The sequence below is a fragment of the Perognathus longimembris genome, chromosome 10 (assembly GCF_023159225.1).
Source record: "Perognathus longimembris pacificus isolate PPM17 chromosome 10, ASM2315922v1, whole genome shotgun sequence".
Taxonomy (NCBI): domain Eukaryota; kingdom Metazoa; phylum Chordata; class Mammalia; order Rodentia; family Heteromyidae; genus Perognathus; species Perognathus longimembris.
The window spans coordinates 7,304,499-7,329,020 of NC_063170.1; the positions used below are offsets into that span (position 1 = coordinate 7,304,499).

General features: G+C 41.5%; 1 protein-coding gene across 8 annotated transcripts in view; it reads right to left on the minus strand.

Moving 5' to 3' along the window:
- Cntnap4 (contactin associated protein family member 4) overlaps positions 1 to 24,522 on the minus strand; it is a 238,675-nt gene that overhangs the window by 136,599 nt on the left and 77,554 nt on the right. For 5 of the 8 annotated variants that reach the window (XM_048355091.1, XM_048355093.1, XM_048355094.1 and 2 more), the window contains exon 3: positions 16,700 to 16,893. In XM_048355091.1, the coding sequence (XP_048211048.1) occupies positions 16,700 to 16,893 (194 nt within the window). Of the gene's footprint in view, positions 1 to 16,699; positions 16,894 to 24,522 lie in introns of those variants that run through there. The other 3 variants (XM_048355096.1, XM_048355095.1, XM_048355089.1) reach the window with 2 other exon arrangements.

Here is a 24,522-nt window from a genome sequence, read left to right on the forward strand (position 1 = left end):
CCGCACCAAGCTCTGAGCACTCTGGGGCCCAGGCCTGTGTCTCCTTCCCTTTGAGCTCTCTAGCAATTACACACGGCCTTCATGGACCTGGACATTTCCGAATGGTAGCCCTGAGCAGGTGGGGGAGGTGGGGGGGGGGCTACCACTGACAGTGAGACAGTGGAAAATGTGAGCTGGAGGAATCACACTGTACACAGTAGGGCAGCCGGGGTGATTCCCCTCTCCTGTTTGGGAAGATAACTGCCCGACCCCTTTGGAATTGTATCCATCCGTTCACCATATTCCCCATTTAGAATGTGTCCCGGAGTTTTTCCCGGGATGTGATGATGACTGTCTCTCAGTTGTAGAGAATAACCATAGCAACAGCAAGGTAAGCATTCATAGGGATTTTTTGTTTTCCTTTGGTCTATTGTATTCATTTTCCTAATGTGAAAAAAAATAAAGGTTGCTAGGTATTTGGCGAAGAGAGTAAATTTGATCATCTAGGGTGTCAGAGATAATGAATTGCTCTGTGTCAGAATGAAATTTAGCTAACCGCGCTGGTTAGAGTCAGATTAAAATCTCCGTGGTAAAAATGAGAGGCTTCTCCAGGTGCTGAGCTGACACCTGTAACCCCAGCCACTCAGGAGGCTGAGATCTGAGGACCTCAAAGACAACCCGGGCAGGCACGTTCGAGAAACTGTTATCTCCAGTTAGTCAGCAAAAAGCTGGAAGTAGAGGTATTGCTCAAGTGGTAGAGTGCTAACCTAAAGCAGAAAAAGCCATTAAGAGTATGGTGCAGGTGTGCACACCGCACACACACACACACACACACACACACACACACACAGATACAGTCCTCTGATCACATAATATCTATCCAAATGAACTTCAGGAAATGGAAACAAGAAGTTTTTCTTTGTCTTCGTTGCTTTGTTTTTGTTGTTTCAAAAAGCTGACTGGGCTAAGACCCTATTTCCCAGAAGAAGGCAAGAGGCAAAGCAATCGTGTCCCGGCTGGGCAGAGGAGGAAGGAAGCCCATTCCTAGTTCAGCAACGGCCACACTGGTCCTACTGTGATGGCCATCTTCAAGCTGTGCAGCAGGGACATGATTGTCCTAGAAATAAACCTGTGTCCGGGCATCTCTGGACTTGTGTCAGCTCTCAAAATTCTAATCCTCTGTCCATAGGATTGCTCCCTAAGGATTCAACACTCAAAAAAAAAAAAAAAAAGAAGAAGAAGAAAGGTTATTTCATTTGTTTCTTTGTGTTTGACTAAGGAACCTTTCCCAAATGGCAATCCGTGCTTGAGTACCATTGGGAGTATTTGCTAGAAAATAAATCTCTGTACACACACACAAGGTGAGAAGACTTTCCTCCATTTCCTCAAGGATATGTTCTAATAGTTTTGAGTAGTCTTGGGATGGCTTTTTAAAAAAAATAATAAAATAGAAAGTAATTCTGCAACATGGTTCTCTCTACCTTTATTTCTCTAGTTGCTTTTTTTTTTAATTTATGGCTCATACTGAAGATGCCTAATGTCCAATTTGTAGAGTTCCAAGAACTCGGATTTCAGAATTAACACCGGGTCTCTCTTTGGATAAGCCATGTTGAGGAACATAACTCCATTTAAACTATGTCAGGATCTCTCGCCCATGCTTATTTTAATGACTAATGGCATAGATTGCATTTATTGACTTGGCAAACACAAGCTAAGTCCAGTAGAACAATACCAGTCAACCTTTACCTGTGTAGAGGCATTACCTGGGGACCTTGTTAAAATACAGATTCTGACTTCGCATGTTGGCATGGGGCCTGCAGCTCTGGATTTCTAACAAGATTCGCTCCCGAGTGGGGCTGCTACTGAGCTCAGCACTGCCCTTGGAGTGCTAGCTTCACAACTCCGTGAACCAATCTTGGGATACACATCAAACATCACACACTCTTCTTGAACCTCATCCTCAGAAGTTTGGCCTGGGCAGGTGTTGGAGGGAGGGCTTCGCTTCTGCATTTCTAACAAGCTATGGAGCGACACCGACAGCACCACTTTCTAGACCAGACATTGAGTTGCATAGAAGGTTCAGCTAGTCACGGCATAAAATATCATCCTGGTCTTTTCTGGACCAAGCTGCAGCTTCTCCCGGCACATTTTTAGATAGGTGGGTAGATAAATAAATGAATAAATATTAGCATGCTTGGGGATATTAAGATAAAAATGTAAGCCAAACACAAATTAGAAAGAGTGCTGGTGAAAACAGAGAAGACTGGAGATGAAGTTTACTTCTACCCGAAAAGAACAAGAGACATAGACTAGGCAACACCTGAGTTCATTTCTGTTGAAAATCGAGGCAAGAGCATTCTTTTACACTTCAGCTAAGTAAGAGTCAGTGTGATTTACACCCCCATCAATGGACAAAGGCCTGTAATTGGAATGGAAAGAAAGGCCAGGCTCTCCTCTGCAAGCCTCAGGAAGGTAAAAGGCTCAGCAGCAGTTGGGAAGAATTCAAGTCAGCTAAAAGAGAGCCAAGGAGGAATGGAGATGGAGTAAATGTTCCAGTATCTTCCTGGGAGAAAAGAACAAGGCCCATCTTGGTGAGTAAGTTACCTGTCAAGCCCCGCCCCAGGCTTTCTATTTGAAACACCCTTGGTAAGGCAACACTGAGAAGGCAACAGCCTAAAACAAGCAGAGGTCGTTTGTAGACCTATTATTCGTGGGCTCTGAAGATGGAGTGTCCACTTACATTTCCTGACCAGAGCCCCTGGCTGGGGAATCTAATGAGCCGGGCAGCACAATCTCTCTGAGAAAGTGCTGGCAGGCACGAGTTTAAGAAGAAGGCTAGGGACAGAAGAACTCAGTCCAGACCCTGGGATTTAGAGTGTAGCCCACGTCACCCGGGTCTTAAGGGTAAGGATAAAGTAATAATATAATAATAATAAAACAAAACTTGATGGCTTCAATACATTAGCTCCAGTAGACAAGTTAGGGCCACGGGAGCTAGAGAAGCTCCTGCCATTTTCCAGATGTCCAGCTGTGTCTCGACAAATCCCAGCTTCTGGCTAAGGATAAGCTTATGCCAGGGCCCCCAGTGAGGAAGGAGCTGGAGCTCCTATACCATCCCCTGGAAGATGGAAATGTCGCCACTCGCCTGCCCCTGCAGGTGGCTCACGCGGACACATCTGGAGTACACATCCGGGCCTCTGTCCTTCCCCAGAGGGCTTCAGCCCTCGTTGTGCAAATTGGACCCTGATGATTAGCACCTGTCCCTTCTCTGTCTCACGACCCCTGCACTTGCTCATGGCGGGTGGGGGGGAGGGGACACCTTCCAGGTGAAGAATGCACAATGGAATTCCTGCCTCAGGTTCTGCTTCTGATGGAGCCCAAACTAAAACGCGTGAGTTCAGGTATCTCAGAACAGAGCTACCTGAGGTGGGGGGAGGGAGGGCAGGGGCGAGGCGAGGTACCTGGGGGTGCGCATGGCGTCCAGGAAAGATCAGAGGCCTAGATGGCATCGTGTGCATTGCCCATTGCCACTGTATCCTGATTCCCTACCGGGCGAGTTCCTTGGTATCTAGCAGCATTTGTTGTCTTTCTTCCCTCCAGACACAACAAAGGCAATACCTATATTCTGTGACAGGCTAGAGGGGCCCGTCCCATTATAATGGTGTTTTGGCATATATACGCAACAAAATGGTGGTTATGAATGGGAATGTACCTTTTTCCTTTTTTTCTTCTAGAATTACTTCCCCATTTCTTCTAGAATTGCTATAATTACCCACTCATTAACTATCATAATGAGAAATACAAAATAAATGGCTACACACTGGGAGCAGAAGCATGCTGGACTCCAGTCAGATACTGCCAGCACTGTAAGACTGCTGTCCAATTCCTTCTATGCAAAATCTCAATAAATAAATGGCACCTCTAGTGATACTGTTTAAATCAAATATATATAGTGTTAACTGTCTAAGACATTTCCTAGCCCAGAAAGGCAAAACATATCTGGGCATTCATAAATATTTGTATATTGGAGAAAATGGTATTATTCTATATAAGGTATTATTTCCCACGAGATAGTATTATGAGTCACAGTATCACACATAAGGTAACTTGATGCTACCTCAAGCTCTTCCTGCTGATTTGTGTTTGTTTTTGCCTGGAGAGAATTGACAGATCTGTTTATAAAAACACTAGGAACAACTATTGTTTCCTTCTATTTGTTTCAAATCCACTGAATCAACAGTCTTGCTCCATGTACATTTCCAAACATGGGAGAGCCACTTCATCGTCTCCCCAAATAGGAAAGAATGGCATTTTGTCGTACAGAAAAAAAAAGATCTTTTTTTAATTTTGATTATTATACCAATGTTTGAAAAATGCTGACTTCCTCAGAGAGTGAACCCCTGGCTTTCTGGGGGCGGGGTGGGGGATGTGGTATGTGCAGCATGGTAATAAACTCTCCAGGTAAATGTCTCAGGAATGTTCCTGACACCAAAAGATGCTGACTTTGTTACATCCACAGGGTCAGAACTTGTACAGTAATTGCTACACACCTACATTTAAAGCGCATTGCATGAATATCATCTCCAGGACTGACTGACAATACGAACCAAAGCCTCTGACTGTGCAGTCCGACAATCACCTGACAATGGTGGGTAACCATAAAGGATTAGGCTTCCTCAAAATTAAGACCTTTTCGAATGAAATATTTTTCACTTGCCTAGAAAGCAAGAGAAATGGGAGGCTAGGTTCCTACCATGCATAGGTAATAATGCTCACCGCAGAGATAAGATGGAAGTTTAAGGTGATGGATAGGCTAATTACCCAGAGAGAAACACTATCGAAGGCCTCCGTGAGCCTAGACATCATATTACATGTGATGGATATATACAGATATCATATGTCAATCAAAACAATTTAATTAATTTTAAACAATAACCATATTAAAACCAATAACATGTTTAAGAGTGGCAACAACCACATTAGGTAGGAGCTTCATATTATCTTCTCTCATTCTTAGGACAAGACCATCATCTATAACTAAACCACTATTAAATCATGTTGTCTGACAAGATGCAATCCAGACTTTTTGTCTATGTTCAATGGTTTTTAAGATGACATTAATTTTCATTCCTTCATTGCTAGATCATTTCATGAACATTAATTCTCAAGTTTCAAAGAGTAATTTTCTTTTCCTAATACTGCACAATTGATCTTACCATATTTTATCACAAAGCCTGATTATGAGACTTTTAGAAATACAGAATTATTACTTAGTGCCTAATTTATAAATAGATGAAATACTAATTTATCCCACACTCGAAAATGACACAACAGTGAGATAAAAATCAATTATTTTAGCCCTAAAGCAAGATAGATGATTGGTTCCAAAGGATTTGTGAAATCAATCAATCAATTTTATGCCTAGATGTGAAGGAGGGGGAGTAACTCTGAAAATATGGGTTTTGTTCCTTTACATGTTGGAGGTTGACAGATAGCATTCACTGTTGGCTGTCTTGATGGATTTTCAAATTTGTGACATCACTTAGTAGACCATAAATGCCACTTGATGGGTGCATTAATTTTCTATGTCATCGATGTACACTAAATTACCAAAACTTTATAGCTTTGAACAACACAAATTGATTCTCTTATGGCTCCCTAGGCCAAAAATCTATCCCAGATCCCACTGAGCTAAAAAATATTTTTTTAATGTCAGCAGGATACTTTTGAACAGTCTTGGAATGTCTGCTTCCTTATCGTTCTCAGTTGCACAAATTCTTGGACTCCTGGTCCCTTCTACAATGTCAACAATAGCAACTCAAGTCATTCTCAAACAACACAAATCTAAAGTCCACCAAAATATTACCAGCTTAGGGGCTGGGAATGTGGTCTAGTGGTAGAGCGGTTGCCTAGCATGCATGAAGCCCTGGGTTCGATTCCTCGGCACCACATATACAGAAAAGGCTGGAAGTGGCTCTGTGGCTCAAGTGGTAGAGTGCTAGCCTTGAGCAAAAAGAAGCCAGGAACAGAGCTCAGGCCCTGAGTGCCAAGCCCCAGGACTGGCAAAAAAAAAAAAAAAAAAAGTAGGAAAATATTATCAGCTCGCCTGCTGTGAGATGAGCTGATTAGCCACTTTGCTTGCCCTCTTGCCTTGAGAAAGATAGCAGATTCAGCAGCCTGGAGGTGACAGACAGGAACATTTTGAAGGGCCCTGCCATTTACTACAGTGGAACGTCCATGCTAATATTCTAGTTAAATTTTTCTTGAGCACCTACCATATTTTCAGCACCAACTCAGACCCTGCAAAGTGAATGTAAATAATGATATTTACCAGATCCCCACCTGTAGGAGCTTATATTGTAAATTTTAATCTTATTAACTCCTGAGAGCAAGCACAAGTTGAATTATTTTATTACTGAGAAGGCATAGGCAGTTTCCAACAGTTAAAAAAAAAGGGGGGGGAGGAGGGGAGAATTTTGCTCACTGTACTATTTTTCCTGAGGCTAGTTCTCCAGGTGGATTATTAAGGTTGTGGAAAGAAAATACCAGCACTACTGACCTGTGTAGTATTTTTTTAGGCAAATAGAAAATTACAGTTAATCCTTATTATCCACACATTCCATGAAATTCACCAACTGGCTAAATTTATTTGTAACCCTCGAGTCAATACTCAAGAAACTTGAGTGATCACGATGGATGTGCATGCCCAAAGCAGTGGAAACTTGGAATTGCCCTAGGCAATAGCAATTGTCAGTATTTGATCATGGGTTGTTCACTGACATTTTATAAATCATAACTCTCAGGCATAATATCAATCGGTTACACTCATCCTGTAACGCTTACTGCCTTAAGGAATCCTGGAAAAATTTAGAGTAAGGTTCAAGGCAAATCAACAAGATGCGTTATTTAAAAATGCATTCTAGGGGCTGGGGATATAGCCTAGTGGCAAGAGTGCTTGCCTCGTATACATGAGGCCCTGGGTTCAATTACCCAGCACCACATATACAGAAATCGACCAGAAGTGGCGCTGTGGCTCAAGTGGTAGAGTGCTAGCCTTGAGCAAAGAGAAGCGAGGGACAGTGCTCGGGCCCTGAGTCCAAGGACCAGGACTGGCAAAAACAAAACAAAACAAAACAAAAATTCATCTAATATGATTTATAAAGAACTGTTAAATATTTGTAATTGCTGACATAAGCTCTTTTCACACTTTGAAAGTTGAACCTGCCAGGTGTATGTGTAATATATGTGTGTGTGTGTGTATATATATATATGTATGTATATATAGTGTATATATTTGTATATAGCTTTGTGTATATGTATGTGTATATGTATATGTATGTATACATACATATATGCAGTTATGTGTAATCAGCTAATCAGCTGATCTTACAGCAGGTGAGCTGGTAATATTTTCCTACTTTTTTTTTTTTTTTTTTGCCAGTCCTGGGGCTTGGCACTCAGGGCCTGAGCTCTGTTTCTGGTTTCTTTTTGCTCGTGTGTGTGTGTGTGTGTGTGTGTGTGTATTGTGCGTATTGTATATATGTATGTAGTATGTATATATGTGTATGTATAGTATGTGTAATATATACATACATACATATATATACATATATATGTATATATATATATATATATATATGCTGAGGAACAGCATCCAGGCCCTGAGTTCAAGCTCCAAAGCTGGCACACAAAAAGAAAATACTGTTGTTGGCTGAACAGTGACTAGAAATAATTGATTCTTTTTTGTCAGTCGTGGGGCTTGAACTCTAGGCCTCGGCGCTGTCCCTGAGCTTTATAGTCCAAGGCTATTGCTCTACCACTTGAGCCACAGCACCACTTCTGGTTTTCTGATGGTTAATTGGCGATAAGAGTCTCACGGACTTTCCTGCCCTGGCTGGCTTTGAACCTCGATCATCAGGTCTCAGTATCCTGAGTAGCAAGAATTACAGGCATGAGCCACCGGCGCCCAGCAAATAAATGATTCCTTAAACATTTAAGTACACACTTCATGTATTGAAAGACATATTTTCCCTCTTCTCATTTTGTAATTTTATCTGCTCTTAGGTATTTCAGGGAAGAAAATGGAGTTATCTCGATACTGATAAATGATGATAAACTACAAATCCTGTTTGACATTATGTCATCATGTGTGCATGTGAAGTTATTTTTTTAGAGTCTAGACAAAGGTAGATGAGATGATCCAGTGGTCCAGCATGTTTGCACCGCTATTTCCAATGACCTTCCCTCTGACTGACTGTCCTCCAAAGGGATGAGGAAGCTCACACCACAGGGCCCGTGCGCTCTCCTGTCACTGCGGCTAAACACCCATCACAGGAGAGAAGACACGGCCCGTATTCCCTTCCTGTCCTCATTATTCTCATTTTCTTGCCTTCAAAAATCTGTCTGAGCTGGGCACCTGTAATCCTAGCTACTCAGAGGCTGACATCAGAAGGTCAAAGTTCAAAACCAACCAACACAGGAATATCTGTAAGATTCTTATCTCCAATTAACCTCTATAGAGCCAGGAGTGGGGCTGTGGCTCAAGTGAAAGGGCACTGGCAATGAGTAAAAAGGCTATGGGATAGTGCCCAGGCCCTGGTTTCAAGCCCTTGTACACACACACACACACACACACACACGAGTAACTGTAAGGAAATGGGATATAAGGTATAGGAGAAAAAATCTTAAGAGAAGTACAGAACATAATAACAGACCCAGGGATGGGCAATAAAGAGAAGATGGCAGACATTTAACTTAAAGAAAATAATTATGAAACAAGTCATTGTTTTTTCTTCAAATTCTAAGATGCACATATTGATACATGTGACATGCAAAAGCATTTATATTTTATTGTATTGTATTGTATGAGCTGCGACTCAAGTGGTAGGACACCAGCCTTGAGCAAAAAAGCTAAAGGATAGTGTCCAGGCTCTGAGTACAAGCCCTAGAACCAGCACACGCACACACACACATACACACACACATACACACACACACACACACACACACACACACACACACACACACTACAGTGGTCCTCAATGCACAGGGCCAATTTTGAATATATTTTCCAGTATACTATGATGAACCCAAAATGTCTTGAGACAGAAACTAGAGTCTCACTTGACAAAATGAATTTCTCAACATGTCTACAGAACATTCACTCCAGAATTCTCACTTCCCATAGCAAGCGTTTGAATGTTATTAAAATAAGCAGATAAATAGACTCTTTGCCAGGGACGTCAGCCTTGGAGGTCATCAAAATGCACGCCATCATCTCCAAGTTAAGCATATCTTTTAAAATCTCAGCTTAAGCATGGAGAAATCCTTCACATATCATTAGCCCAAGGAGAGATCGGGAAAGGCAGAATATTACACATCTGTGGATCAATTTCGAGAAGAGATGAGAACTACTGTCCTGGTCAGAACTAAGTAAGATCAGTCACAGTGATTAGAAGTGATGTGTGCAACGTAGCTACCACATCAGGAGTACAAGCCAGGAAGCCACTCAAAAGACCTTGCTACAGCTTGGTTCATTGCCAGTTCCTTTGGGACCAGAGGCATGAGTACTAGATACGATACCCCCCAGAGGAATGATGAGACAGCTTTGCGGTTATTAGGGTGAAAGCTCTGGCTGCAACATTCAAAGTAGAGCATCGAATTCAGGGTGGCCCAAAGTGGCTGCATGCTGTCTCATCACAGAGGTGAGAAAGGCTGTCTGTCACCTCAGCCTTCCGTCTCTTCCTGTGTCTCCTGCAGTCAGTCCCAGACTTTGAGTGGACCTTGATTTGACATTCCATGACACGAATCCCTCTTAGCTGGGAGGGACAGTGGGAGTGGGGTGACCAGTTACACAAAGCTACTAGAAGCCATAGAAGCCTGTAGAAGAAGACCATGTGGACAGACAGCGTTTCCTACCCTGACATAAGGTCACAGGTACAGTCACTGACTACGTTTCCATGATGGACCTAGTGAGTTCCAGTGACTGGAGAAGGTGAGAAAAGACAAGAAAGGGGAGGGGGAGGGGAAAAGGAGAGAGGAGGCCTAGATTCACCAAAACGTTTCCTAGAGCAGAGGCAAGAGACAAGTGTGTTCTATACTATGGTAGAACATGCAAAGTTACCTAGGTTTCCCACATAACAAAAAATCCAGTGCAAAATTCTATGCAATGTCTAAGGTAGGATGTAATAGAAGGAATATTAGATGGATTAAAAAAATAGAAAGAGAGAGAGAGAGTAGGTAGGTAGGTTGATCTCTATATATAGATATATATAACTTCAAATCATACAAATTTTGCTTTCTTATTAGTGAAAAAATAATTTTTAGACACAGTTGTGCCATAGCCAAGTATAGGCTTAATTCAACTCAAATAGATGAAATCTTCAAAAGCCAAGAGGTTTTGGAAACGTCAATTAAGAAAGTAAGAAAAAAAATGAAAGTAAGAGTACCTGTATAAAAATTCAACATTTCTATGCACACGTATCCAAAGAGTTTGATTTTACAGGAACAAAGGGACTAAACTGAACAATTTCTTTCCAATTTGGAGAAATTTCAATATTTACCTGTCACCGCTGACGTGTAGGTTTTTTAAAGAGAGCACAAATATCACTGTGAACTTAATTAATTCATGTATTTGTTCTGATCTACAGATTGAAAAAATCCATTTCCAAAGTGACATATTGAATTGTTTGTGGGTGGGGAGTTTTTGTTTCTTTTTTTTTTTAACCTTTTATTATTTCAGGTTGCAATGATGGAGTTGGTATTGCCATAATAGCTTTGGAGCTCTTGAGATAATTTTCTAGAACTTTCTACAAATTTGCTAAAATAAATACAAGAGTATTTTTTTTTCTCCTCCTGATGCCGATACTTCCCGGCCTGCTCTTGATGAGCCTGACATATTGTAATAAAGCTATTGTTCCCTAAGGATATCTTTTCATTGCTCCAGCAATTTTTCTCTTCTCTTTCTTATTGAAAAAGAATCCTATTATTAAGTACTTAAAATATTCAAGGCTCTAAAAGGGAGACAAGCTTTCAGTGGGAGAGATTAATAATAACAATAAGGAAATACAAAGAGGAAGAGAGGGGGCTCGACGCCAAGTAAAAATTTCATTTGCAGAATACAAGTCAACTCCAATTCCTTTTGCTGTATGGACACCTCGGTGTGGGTGGGGCTCAGGTGATCTTCACTTCCTACTTTTCTCCTCTCAGTCCCGTGGCTCCTTCTCAACACCTGTCCTCCATCTTCGGTAACTCAGAGAATTATTCTCCATAAACACCTCTGCAGCATATAATAATACAAAGACATCATTTGAGACAAGGTCAACTTAGAGGTGTGTTTTCTCAAGAGAGCACTGGAAATGGTCAAATCCTTGTTCTGATGAGTAAGTATATTTCTTTTCCATAGGACACAAAATACCAGAAGTACAGCCCATCTTCAGTGCCGACAGGAATCTGCATTGTAAACCAGCCGATTAGTAGGCATTATGGATTTTTAAATAAGTCTTCGGAAGAAGAATATTTTCTCATGTACTCCAATGGTATCATTTGTGTCTATTCTAAACCACATTTGCTACTTACACAGAGTATCAAGCTCCCCTCCATGAATCAACAGCCTCCATGAAGACAAGGATATGCTTTTTAATAAAGATAGATGCCTGATATAAATTTTAGTCTGGGGTATTTGGACATTTGCTGATGTCAAGGTTCATCATTTGGAACAGAGCCCAGCATCTAACTAGAATTGAAATGGAATGAAAATATATGTATGAGTCGGAAATTCAGTTGATTAAAGTTAGGCAAACTATGCGAAATAATTCCAAGAGGTTCCCTGAAAAGAACACTATTGGCAGATGGCACTGATCATTAGTGATTCCCTAGAGAGCTGAGTGATAACTGGAAAAGTGGGGGGAGGCTGGAGGGACTGGCAAGGGGCTTCATTGCGGTTGGAGGACCCTGGGCTGGAAGGAGGAGTTGAAGCTTTGGGGGCAAGGAGGACTAAAGACAATGGCCCAGAAGAGAAGTAGAAAACTGCAAGGAACTTGGGTGAATGTCTTTGGAGCATCCATTAGGCATCTGAGATTTGAGTTGTACTGTAAAAAGGAACTTGTCCACACACTATGCCAGAGACAGAGGCGTCGGGTCTGCCTGCCAAGCACAACCTTTCTAGAAGAATTCAGCTGAGCTTCACACACCCAACCTCATGCCAGATGTGACCACAGATGAGAACTAATCCACCCTATAGGCCGTTCTGCCCAGTTCCCAGCAGAGAGCAGCCCCAGCGGCTCATCTGCAAAACATTGGTTGGGATCCAGAGCAACACCACTGTGCCATACAGGAAGCAAATCTGTGCTCAGAGCCACCTTATATGTTGATGAATAACAAAGGACCAGATGCATCAACTATTAAGGATAGCACCATTCTACTTAAAACAACAACAACAACAACAACTTCTGCTGCATGCCAGTAATCCTAGCTACTCAGGAGCCGGAGATCTGAGGATGATGGTTCCAAGGCAGGTCAGGCTGGAAAGTCTGTGAACCTCTTATCTCCAATGAATCACCCAAAAGCCAAAGTGGAGCTGTGTTTCAAGTGGTAGGACACTAGCTTTGAGCGGGGGAAAAAATAAAGAAGAAAGAAAAAAGAAAAGAACAAGGAGAGCACCCAGGCTCTGAGTTCAACCCCCAAGACCAGAAATGTACAGAAACACACTGGATCTAAGACAGTGTGTTTGATACTGAACCAAGAATCCCTGTCAAGTTTATCGACAATGAATCAAACCAAAACACAGTGCAAGTTCAAACTGCAGATATAACCTGGACTTGGACTAAATGAGATGCAACTGTGGATGAGAACAGAGTCGGCAAGCATCCTCTAGGACACTTCCTCACTACCAGCTTCGTGGAGCCAAAGGAATGGCGGAGGGGAAAGGGTACATCCCTCATCTGTGGGGTCGCATCCACCCAGGCTTCTCCATGTGGCCACGTGCACCCCTGATTCCATCTCTCGGACTTTATTCAGCACAGCTGGACCTCATCGGCTGTTCTGAGCTCGCGGCTGTGGTGCCTGCCTCCCTCCTTGCCTTTCTCAGTCTCCATAAACTTGCAGCTCAGTGCCATCCACTCAATCCCTTAATTAAAATGTCAATCCTGAGCCCAAATCACTGCTACAATGATGAACCTGGAGCTGTGGCTCACACCTATCATCCTAGCTACTCAGGAGGCTGAGATCTGAGGATTAAGGTTTAAAGCCAGACTTGGCAGAAATGTCCCCATGAGACTCTTATCTCCAATTAACCACCCCAAAGTGGAAGTGACGCTGTCCTTGAGCAGAAAGAGCTCACAGACAGCTCCCAGGCCCTGAGTTCAAGCCCCATAACCACACACACACACACACAAACCAACATCTACCAACTTTAGAAATGCCATAAGTGTTTGTGTTTGAACATCCAGATGCATCTGAAGTTCACAAAGAAAAGGGAGGGGGAAAAAACCTATTCTCGCATTTAACAATCATGTTTACTTAAACAATTTATAAGATGGGGACTATCTCTTGCTTTGTAGTATGTAGAGTATGAGAAATCTTGGGTGTTTTTCCCATGTTGATCTACTTAAAATGGTTTCTAAGTTACTGGTTTCATGATATTCCCACAATTGTTCCTAAATTGTTCTTAAATGAGTGAAAATTATACCTTGCATTTACTTTTTCCCATCACTTATAAGAAACTGGCTGCAAAGAGTCGATTTTGGGTGCTGTTATTCAGGATATTGAGGGATTTTATTTTGCCTTCAATTTAACAGGAGCAATTTCAGGGGTTCGCATTTTCTACATTCTCATAAGGTATGTTTTCACAGCAAAGTACTTCGTATAACTCACATTTTATGAATATAAGGCTATAAATTTTATGCTGAAGAAATGTGTTTTAATGTGTTCTTTAAATACATCACCTACCTGTCAAGTTTTCTATGTCTATTAAGTGACCTATCTAAATAATAAGTAAGGCATGTTGGTTTTCTTCTTAAAGAATAATGATAAGAAGCAAAAAGGATTTCTGTTAATTCTTACAGAGATGGAGGAGCCATTGCTCTCTTTAGTGAAGAGACATAGGGTCAAAAGAAGGGAAAATTAAAGAACCCACATCGAAACTTTCCCTCCATGTTGATTTGTTTTATAGTGTTTCCTCCCAAATCGACAGCACTTAGGTTTTATTTCCCTTTCTACCAAGTACTTGCAGATTTCTAAATAGGTTTCCTAACCCTCTTTTGTAGATTTATATCATCCAAAACAGACTGTGAAGCTCTTAAAAGAAATTGGCATGTTTCGTATAATTGCCATACATCCCATTATAGCTAGAGAAAAACAAAAACTGGGCACCAAGAAACAAAACAAGTTGGGAAGAACACATTTGTAAAATGTGACAAAGGGTTAAATTCTTCACACTGCACAGCATCCCAGAACCTTCTTCATTTCTTCATATTTTTCGGGCTCCATTCATTCCTCCCATGAATATTTAATATTTGTCTACAGTATGCCAGGGACTGTCCGGGAGGCACTGCCTTTATCTGCAGCTAGTTCAAGCTCAAGAAGGTAGACGGGGTAGAAGCGCACAGATTTCCTACATTCAAACAGCACTGCCCAAACTGCATCATGATCGATGCTCTTGCTTTACTTTTATTGGTTTAGATAATTAAAAATATTACCAAGCCACTAATTTACCCTGAACACTTCATCTTTAACAGAATTCCAACAAGAGAACAAAAAGAAGCAATTGGAAATGCCTAGGTCTGACTTTCCCCAAGCCTATTGAACAGAAATACAGTAATAGCAATTCTGATGGTAGATTTATTGCTTTTGGAAAAAAAAGCAGCAAGAACATACATTTTAATTAGCCCCACTAAGTATTAGCAGGCATTAGTCACGACTTCTCTAGTTTAAAATCCAATGCTTAATTTACAAAAAAAAAAATGAGTAAAAGATAACCCAAACACCTAGTTAAAGTAGTTAAAGTAAATACCTCATTAAGCTTTCATTGTTATTGGTTCATGATTACTAATTGTTTTAGCTCTAACTTTGAATGGTTCTCATAGAATTAGCTCAACCATCACATTTAGTTGGAAGGGTGGAGTTAGGTTTTCATTCTACTACACAGGTTTTGATTTCATTTTGATTTTAAAGCAGTTTTTCTTTAAAAATGCTTGTAGGCAACTCCTTCCAACCCACGGTTCTCCCCAGAGAAAGACTGGCTACCTCTTCTCAATTCAATTTACATCAATAAACACCCACTGAATGGCCACCAAGAGCTTCCCAGTTGCAAAGGTGAGTGAATCACATTCCATTTCTTCAATGAGTTTATCATGGATAACAGAGTTCTGGGAAGTTAAGAAAAAAAAAAGAGGCAATTGGCAGGTCAGAGAAAATGATCATTCTGTGCCCAAATAGGCTTCCAAATTATCTGTGTGCTAAGAATAATGCTTCATTAAGTTACTCATTTTCTCTAGTTTCACAAGCTCAGCCAGAGGGGGAAAAATAGTTCTTTGATTGCAGTGTGTTTTCCCTGGCTCACAGAAGACCCAAACAAATGCTTTTCCACACTAACAAAAAATGCTTCTCTTTATCATCAAGTAAACTCCTTTTAGCTTCCTTTGTCCATCAAGTATTTATATGCATTCAGTCAACTACAAATACATACACACACACATATATATACATACATATACTATACAAATCGATATCTGTATAATACATACATGTACGTATGTTATATAGTATTATAATACATATACAGTATATAATAGCATATAGTATATATGTATTATAATACATATATATGACTGCCTCTCTCCTAGTCTTGTCTTATGAACATTGCCTTCCTATGACAATACTACAATTTACATACTTCAAAAAGAATAGATAAAGGTACATATGTAATTTATATACTTTATATAACTTTATGATGCTATTATACTATATGCTATACATTATATATGTATATATTCTACCTATAGACTATACACATACCATGCATACTAAGGTATTTATATGCACGTATATATATCTTATTAATATATGTATATTAAATTAACTCCAAACACAACCCTATATTCAAGGAACAGAGTTCCAGGAACCCCCAGTCTTCAGAAGAAATCATAAAAGATATTATTTTGACTATCTCTAAACACTACCCAAAACAACCCTTATTATTTCATAAAACCTAACCTTTTTACACAAGTCTTACCTACTTAGTATGTTTCTACACTACTTATTGGACTGACAGGACTTGTATCTATTTCTGAAGACTTTATAAATTTGTCTTTTTCTTTACAAATTAACCCTGTACCATGCCAAACAGTAAATATTTACCACATTTTCTCTTAGAAAATGTTCTTAAAGTTGATGGGTGCGTGGCTCTTTCCTGTCATCCTAGCTTCTCAGGAAGCTGAGGTCTAAAAGATCCTTGCTCAAAGCCATGCGAGGAAGAAAAGTTTGCTAACCCCCCCCCCATCTCCAAAATAACCAGCAAAAGTCAGGGCCGGAGGCATGGCTCAGGTAGTAAAGCACCAACCTAAGCAAGCACAAGGCCTTGAGTTCACAACATCCCAGTACTGACTGCCAAAAGAATGCAGAAAGTGAATGTTTCCACATTCTGGAGATTCAGTATCTACATACTTTAAGGGGTTAATGGTTCTTTCCCTGGGAGTTGGTGGCTTTCATCAAAGAGACATACCCAGATGCTGTCTTCCTGTCGGTACTGTTTCCAGTTCCGGCCGCTGTCGCTGAACATCAGAAGATAGCTGGTCACCCAGTTGGAGCTCCCATAACCGCCTTGGGTGGCCACAGAGGTGACCTCCATTCTCTCTCCAAGGTCAATCTGCAACCACTGGTATTTATTGGACACCAGGGGAGACCAGCCGCCGGCTCCTTTTGTGAAAGCAGAAACAGGAGACCATGTGAACAGTCTCATCAACACTTGGAGCAAACAGCTTCACCCTCATGCCCCAAGTCACAATCAATCCTTTGATCCCAGTGCCCAGGGACAGATATAAAGAAATGCCTTCCCATACTGGTAAAACTAGCAGACGACCTTTGTCCCTGATTAGACTTCTTAGAGAAGGAGATAAAGGACCGTGCTGGGAACCGGGAAAGCCAGTCTGTCTTCACGAGGGGGAACACATCAAAAAAGTATGTTTGAAATAATGCACTGATGATTACAGATGTGCAGCGCCATGGGGCAAGGAAGAGAAAATGGTTGCTTGGAGATGGCTGGCAACGCTATGTCAGAGATAGTTGCAAAGTGTTCAGTTATTAAACACAACCACCTTTGCAAACCGGCCACGCATAGGACGTGGTTGAGGTGTGTGTGTAACCAGTCACTCACGAAGGGAAACTCATCTGGCTCAAAATAGTATTTGTCAAAGAAATGGTCACCATGTCCTCCATTTGTTGGCGTTCTCCTGAAGCCCTCCGGCATCCCAGTGAAGATTCTTCATGTTATTTACTGCATTGTCTTTGAGAAATGGGTACTTTTCCAAATTCCCTTTCCCCTAATGTGCATTACGGTTCAGAGTGTATCTCACCAGGCATAGCGGTTCATACTTATAATCCCAGCTATACTGGAGGCAGAGATAGGAGGGTCACGGTTCAAGGCCAGCTAGGGTTGGGGGAAGTGAATGAATGAGGCCTTATCTTGCTAGAGTGGTGCTTTATGACAGTTACACCACATACTGTGAAAGCCCAGGGAGGAGGATTTCAGTGGGAGGCAAAAGGACAAGAGCCTGTCTGACAAAGAAACTAAAAGTAAAAGGACAGGGGGTGTGGCGCAAGGGCTCCAGCCCCTGCCTAGCAAGCAGGAGGCCCTGAGTTAAAGCCTCCATGACCAGAAAAATAAAGAAATAAAGTATATTCCACTTCATCTACTAAAATTAAAATGCCTTCCTTTAGGGAGCCAGGATATTTCTATGCATTGCAATTTTAGTGTGTTTTCCCTTTGAATTCTCTCCGTATTTACCCCTGAAGAGCTTGCCTCTGGGTTGGGCCGCTCTATCTACCTTGTTTAGAGTAGAGTAGATCTGAGCCCTATGGTAAGCAAAGGAGCCTGTCGGGAGGCCATCGGTTCTGGGTGACCTTGGCTGGCTTTGAACCACAATCCTTAGATCTCAGCCTTCAGAGTAGCTAGGAGTAGTGTGTAGGTATGAGCCACTGGTGCAGGATGAATTTTTGTTAGGGGAGGGGGGCTTAGCTGTCCTAGGTCTTGAACTGAGGGCTTTATGCTCTTGTTTAGCTTTTTGTTCAAGGCTGGTGCTCTACCACTTGAGCCACACCTCCACTTCCAGTCTTTTCCTGGTTAGTTGGAGATAAGGGTTGCACAGATTTGTCTGCCTAGGCTGCTTTGAGCCTGGATCCTCAAGTCTCAGCCTCCTGAGTAGCTAGAATTACAGGTGTGAGTCCCTGGCACCTGGCAATTTTTATCATCTTTTTTTTTTAGCCTTGGAAAGTTAGCAAAGAGTAGCACCTGCAGACAGTTACCATCATAACTGAGTTCTACTTGTAGGACTTAATCTCTACCATCTTGTACCTCTGAGGGGGAGAAGACGCTGATCATTTTGCTTCCTAGCTAATTTGAATGACTTGAAATCAATACTGAGGATGCGACTCGTTCTTACCTGGAATTGGTGCTATCTCTCCAGCATTGCTGTCTGGTTTTGTAGGCCAGTATTTAAGTTGTGGTTTTTATAGACCAGTATTTAAAAAGCAACCAGAGGGAGGCCCAGTAAGGAAAAGGGAATCCTAGAGGGTGAAGATAAGATGATCGCCGCTCATCTGGGGGAAGCAGAAGGTTCCCTGGCCGCGCCCTCTGTCCCGAGCCACTCCAGAGGCAGCCCCCGCCAGCGCCGCAAGCACTCGCAGTTAATTGACCTTGAACATTTCAATTTCTTACCTGTGGTGAAAAGGCACCACTGGTATGCAAATGAAGCTATGTCATTAACAAGGTACACTGATAAAGTAATGGCAATTCAAACGCTCCTAGGCTGAACCAAGTTAATTTCAGCAGGAGGAGTCAGCCACAGGGAATCCTGAGATTCCTGTGGGGTTTAAAGCTCTGCGTCTCTGCAGCTGTGCATGGGAGGCACACGGGAGAGAGTGCGCATGCTCATGCTTAAAGGACGGGGGATGGCAGTGTGGAAAATAGGAGAGAGAGAGAGAGAGAGAAAATAGATGCTAGATAGATATTGATGATAGTTAATAAAAAGATAATAGATACATAGACGGATGGATGGATGGATGGATGGATGGATGGATAGATACTGATGATAGTTAATAGAAAGATGACAGATACATAGACAGAATGACAGATAGATAATAGACATACCATAAATACATAGATATGTAGATACATAGATAACAGATACAAAGATAGATGATAGATACATAAATAGATATCTAGACACACATATGGATCGAGGATACAAAGATACATAGATGATAGATACATATATACATATGTACATACATCTCTATATATAGACACTCAGAGGTAGATATAGATAGATATGATTAGTTAGAGATCGTACTAGACAGATCACAAATACAGACAGATACACAGGTGATGGGCAGACAGATGATAGATACATAAATAGATACACAGACACACAGATGGATAACAAAGACAGACAGACAGAGGTACACACAGACAGGTAGATACACAGAGACACATGGATGGATAGACAGACAGACAGATAGATAGATAGATAGATAGATAGATAGATAGATAGATAGATAGATAGATAGATAGATAGACAGATAGATAGATTAGATAGATAGAGATATTATACAAAGATAGATACACACATAGACATCCGGCAGATAGATACACAGATAGATGCTAGACAGGTCGGTAGAACATAGATGACGATGAGTTGATAGATGGTGGGTAAATGGACAGGTCTCAGCAGCCTTTGGTGACAGGTAAGGGCGATGGCGATGGTGGTGGGGTGATACTGGACCACCCCAATGGGCACCACCAGCGTCTAGCTTCCTGGAGACAGGCCATCAGATAGTTCTTTTTTTAATGGCAAAAGGAATGGTTGCCTCCAGCCAATTAGAAGCTCTGAATTACCATAAATAAAATCCCACAAGAAATTCTTTACTTTGTTTATTAAGTAAACCTTTCAGCGGCTAGTCAAGTGTTATTTGTCCTTAATGTGCTTTTAATATGGTAATCTATTCAGCATCACAGTAAACCAATACCCAGGAACCGAAGGAGTGTCTTTTCCCCACTCCATCTATTCCATGGTGCCGAATACTTAAGCCACAAACACAAACAAGAGTCTTGTCCCTCCCTTGCATTGTCTCCCGTCACAGGTTCCTTTCCTCTGTCCCATCCATTTTATTCTTTCTTCTTCTCGGCCTTGGTACTGAGATATAGCATAATACAATGTCCTGCATCTATTGAAATGGAAACCATTCTTAACTTTTCACGTTGCAATTTTAAAAACCATCTTCCCCATTCGGAAGACTCTTCACTGTGATAGCTTGGGCATGAGAATTAAATTCTTAACAGCATGTGAAGTACCTATTGATTACACTCACTGGCAGCAAGCTTGAGAGCGGATGGAAGCTGTAACTTTGAGTTGTGAAACAATTATTCTTGCTATTGACTTCCAACAAAGAGGTGTGCTCACTGGAAGGACTTAGTGACGGAATGGTCGCACAATACAGCACCTCTTTGATCCACTTTTAATCATCAGATTTCGGAGAGACCCACTTCTGGAGTATACGTGGTTATGAGTTATAAAGAGAGAAAAACTAACTTTAAAACTCTGCATTCACCAGGGAGCGGTGGCTCACGGCTACAACCCTAGCTACTCAGGAGACTGAGGTCTGAGGATAATAGTTCCAAACCAGCCTGGCGGGAAAGTCTGTAAGACTCTTACCCCAATCAACCACCAGAAAACCAGAAGCAGAGCTGTGGCTCTAAGTGGTAAAGCTCTAGCCTTGAGTAAAAAAGCTCAGGGTCAGCAACCAGGCCCTGAGTTCAAGCCCCACAACTGACAAAAATAAAAAGCACTAACTCTGCACTCTGTAGGCCATCCTTAAGCACATTACCAGAATTTGTATGTGACATATTGAACCTCACTATGAAGAGTACCTACTGAGATAAAATGTACTTTCATACATCTTCAAATAAAACTTAAAAATATTTATAGACAATGTATACATTTTCCCGATAATGTACACATGATTTTATCATAGCCGAGAAATTACTGACATTACAAAAAAAAAAAATTTACTACCTTTTTCATTCTTTGGGGAATTGCTCCCCCTGGAGTAATTACAACTCTCCTTACCTTGTGTTGATACTTTTTATCACAATAATACATGCAAATAACATACTAGGTGCTTTCTAAGTCAACCTGGCTGGCTGAATTATGTTTAAATTTCATATAACTAGCTTCTTGCTAGATATCACCAATATTTAATGCTGGTCACGGAGGTACATCTTATAGTTTCAGAAAAGTGAAAGGATGAAGTACACTTGGTGAAGACTTAAAATGTGAGTAAAAAATCATGTCAAGCCCCTAATAATATTTAAAGTGGTATGATGGAAAGCAGAGACTCAAGCTCCTGACTGTAACCCTAGCTGCTTGAGATGTTATAATGATCAAGAGGATCGAAGTTTGAGACCAGCCTGGGTTATATTCATGAGTCGCCTTCTCCATAGGGTTTGAGGCTAACCTGGGTGTGTACACACGACTCTTTCTCCATCAACAGGGAGATGAGTGGCAGGTGCCTGTCCACATGGCTACGTTGAGGGCCAAGATGAAGAAGATCATGGTTCTAGGCCATCCCAGGCACAGAAGTCCAGTGGGAGAAGCTGGGAATGGTGGTACATGCCTATCATGCTACAATGGAAGCCGACAAGGGGCAGATCACCATCCAGACATCCAGACATGCACCTGGGGAAAAGTATCAGTGCAAAAGGCCCAGAGGCATGGCTTGGCGGTTGAGCATCTGCCTAGCAAATGTGAGGCCCTGAGTTCAAATCCCACTACAAAAAAACAACAAAGCATGGCAGATATTTCTGATGATCAGTCAAGGTAATGTGTGAACAAGTAGGAACTACAAAGGAAGGGGTAATCACATTTCATTCTCAAGACATTACAAATATACTTGGGCACAGATGTGGGCTGGATATGGGGTGGGGGGGGACAAGCCTGTAATCTCAGCTACTAGGGAGGTAGAGCTCAAGATGACAGTTCAAGGTCAACTGGGCCCAAGGTTAGTGAGACACCATGTCAACCAACCAATTGGGAATGGTGGCATGAACCTGTAATCAGAGCTACTGTTAGGTATAGGTATGAAGATCGTGGTCCAAGGTGACCTGGGCAAAAGCACAAGACTCTATCCAAAAAAAACAAAAACAAAACTAAAACTAAAATAACAAAGGATGAGGCATGGGTCAAGTGGTACATTACTTGCCGAGCAAATGGGAGGCCCTGAGTTCAAATCCTAGTACTGCTATATATATACATTCATTCATGTATATAATATATATGTATTAAAAGGACACAAATATTCAAGGGCATAAAACACAAGTGCTCATTGAATGGCACTTCTATTCCACCGGGGCATCAACATCCCAGGAAATAATTGGTTTAATTAGAATTGTCATAGGGAGGCTCCTCCAAGATAATTACATTTTTTGTTGTTCAAAATGATTTTATCTCGATTTCCTCAAGAGTCTAAGTTGGCCAGAATCATTCTGATCTTGACAGTAAATCACAAATAATGTAAAAAAAGAGAAAGAGCATGGCGCTGTTATTTATCTGGTTCCATTACCTGGTCCGTGTTAGCCCCAGAACAGCGCTAACAGCTTTGTATTTTCACCCACGCCCATCTTTTCTTTTGCCAGAAGAAATACAAGACTGTCTGGCTGGGGTGTCGATGGGTGTTTTCTCGTGTGCACTCTCAAATCCTGGCATTGCCTGCCCTGGTGCACAAGCGAGATGGACGTGAGTCGGGCCGGCGGTGTGATTCCAGGATGCAGTCGGGACCACTGCAGAAGAACCTCTTTGGCCGTGGATGCCGAGAGGCTGAGATGCAGGCATCGGGACATCGTGAGCCTCAGCTCAGCACAGGATTTTCAATAATGTTCTCAGATGTGGAGTTGCATAGCGCCTAGCACTTCGGACAGTCATGAGCGCACGGTGCTTGAACTCACTAGGCAGCTACTCTACGACTTACGCTACATCCCCAGCCCTTTGTGCATTCATTATTTTCCCTTTTTGCTTTAATTGTTTTTGTAACTAGGGTCTTCCATTTATGTTTGGGCAAGCACGCACCACAATCCTCCTCCCTGTAGCTGGGATGAGAGAAGTACATCACTAGGTCCGTCCTACAGTGCTTGAGATGATGTCTCAAAAACACTGTTGCCTACTCTAGCTTTGATCCGTGATGTTCCCAATCTCCACCACCCAAGTTGCCCCAGAAATCGCCAATGCTTCACACAGCACATGATTGGTTATATTATTTATTATATGTTTATTATAAAAATCCATACAAATGTTGACTCTGTGTATTGGTTGTCTGTCTTGTCTCACTGAAATAGAAGCCTCATAGAGCCAGAAATCGTCATCTGGTCCAGAGCGTGTACTAAGGAAATGCACTCGGAGTCACTTACCAGGAGGGAGACATTCTAAGGAATGAGTCACTACACAATTGCATCCTTGTACAATCATTGAGTGTGTTTACACAAACCTAGAAGGCACAGCCACCTTGGCTTCCTAGTATTCCATGACTGACCACTGCATTAAACGCCACACCAATGCAATTCCTTCCCAAAGCAACAAAATGGGATGGTAGCTGTGTAGATGTGTATGAATTCACACAGACTAGTGCAAAGATGGAATGTGTGCTAAACTGATGGAAATCCCAGAATCCTTTTCTTCATAGCACAGTATTTTTCAATAATGTTCTCCAGTTTAAAAAAAAATCTCAACATCTGGCTGGGATCCACGCACCCACAATACGCACAGAGACAAGCAACTGCCTTCCAGTCATAGTGTAACCACTTGTAAACTATATCTCCGAGATGTACCTATTGCTTTGTGTTTGAAATTCCTGGTGAAAATGAAAAAAAAAAATGACTGTTTTTTCACCTCATCTCCCCAGCAAGACTCTAAATTAATAATACCTCGCTAAATTCTCTCAGGGTTGAGTTCTTCGATGCCAGTCAGTTTGTCCCCTCCCAATCCCCCTCCCAGTAAATTGGCAGATCAACTTTCAGTCCTATTTCTTGTCTTACCAGATCAAACATTTCTAAAATCTTTAATAATTCAGTGGATTAGAAAGTAAATATTTACATCTTCCCCTCTGTTCCGTCAAATTTTGATGTATATATTTAGTTTGCAATTTTTATGCCAGGGAAATTTCCTCCAGAAGGTTACAATTAAGTTACAGAAAGACCTAATGCTGTGTTTCATATTTAGATGTTTGTGTTTTTTTTTATCATGCCAGGTTTTATTTCATTCAAATTATCAGTGTGTGAAA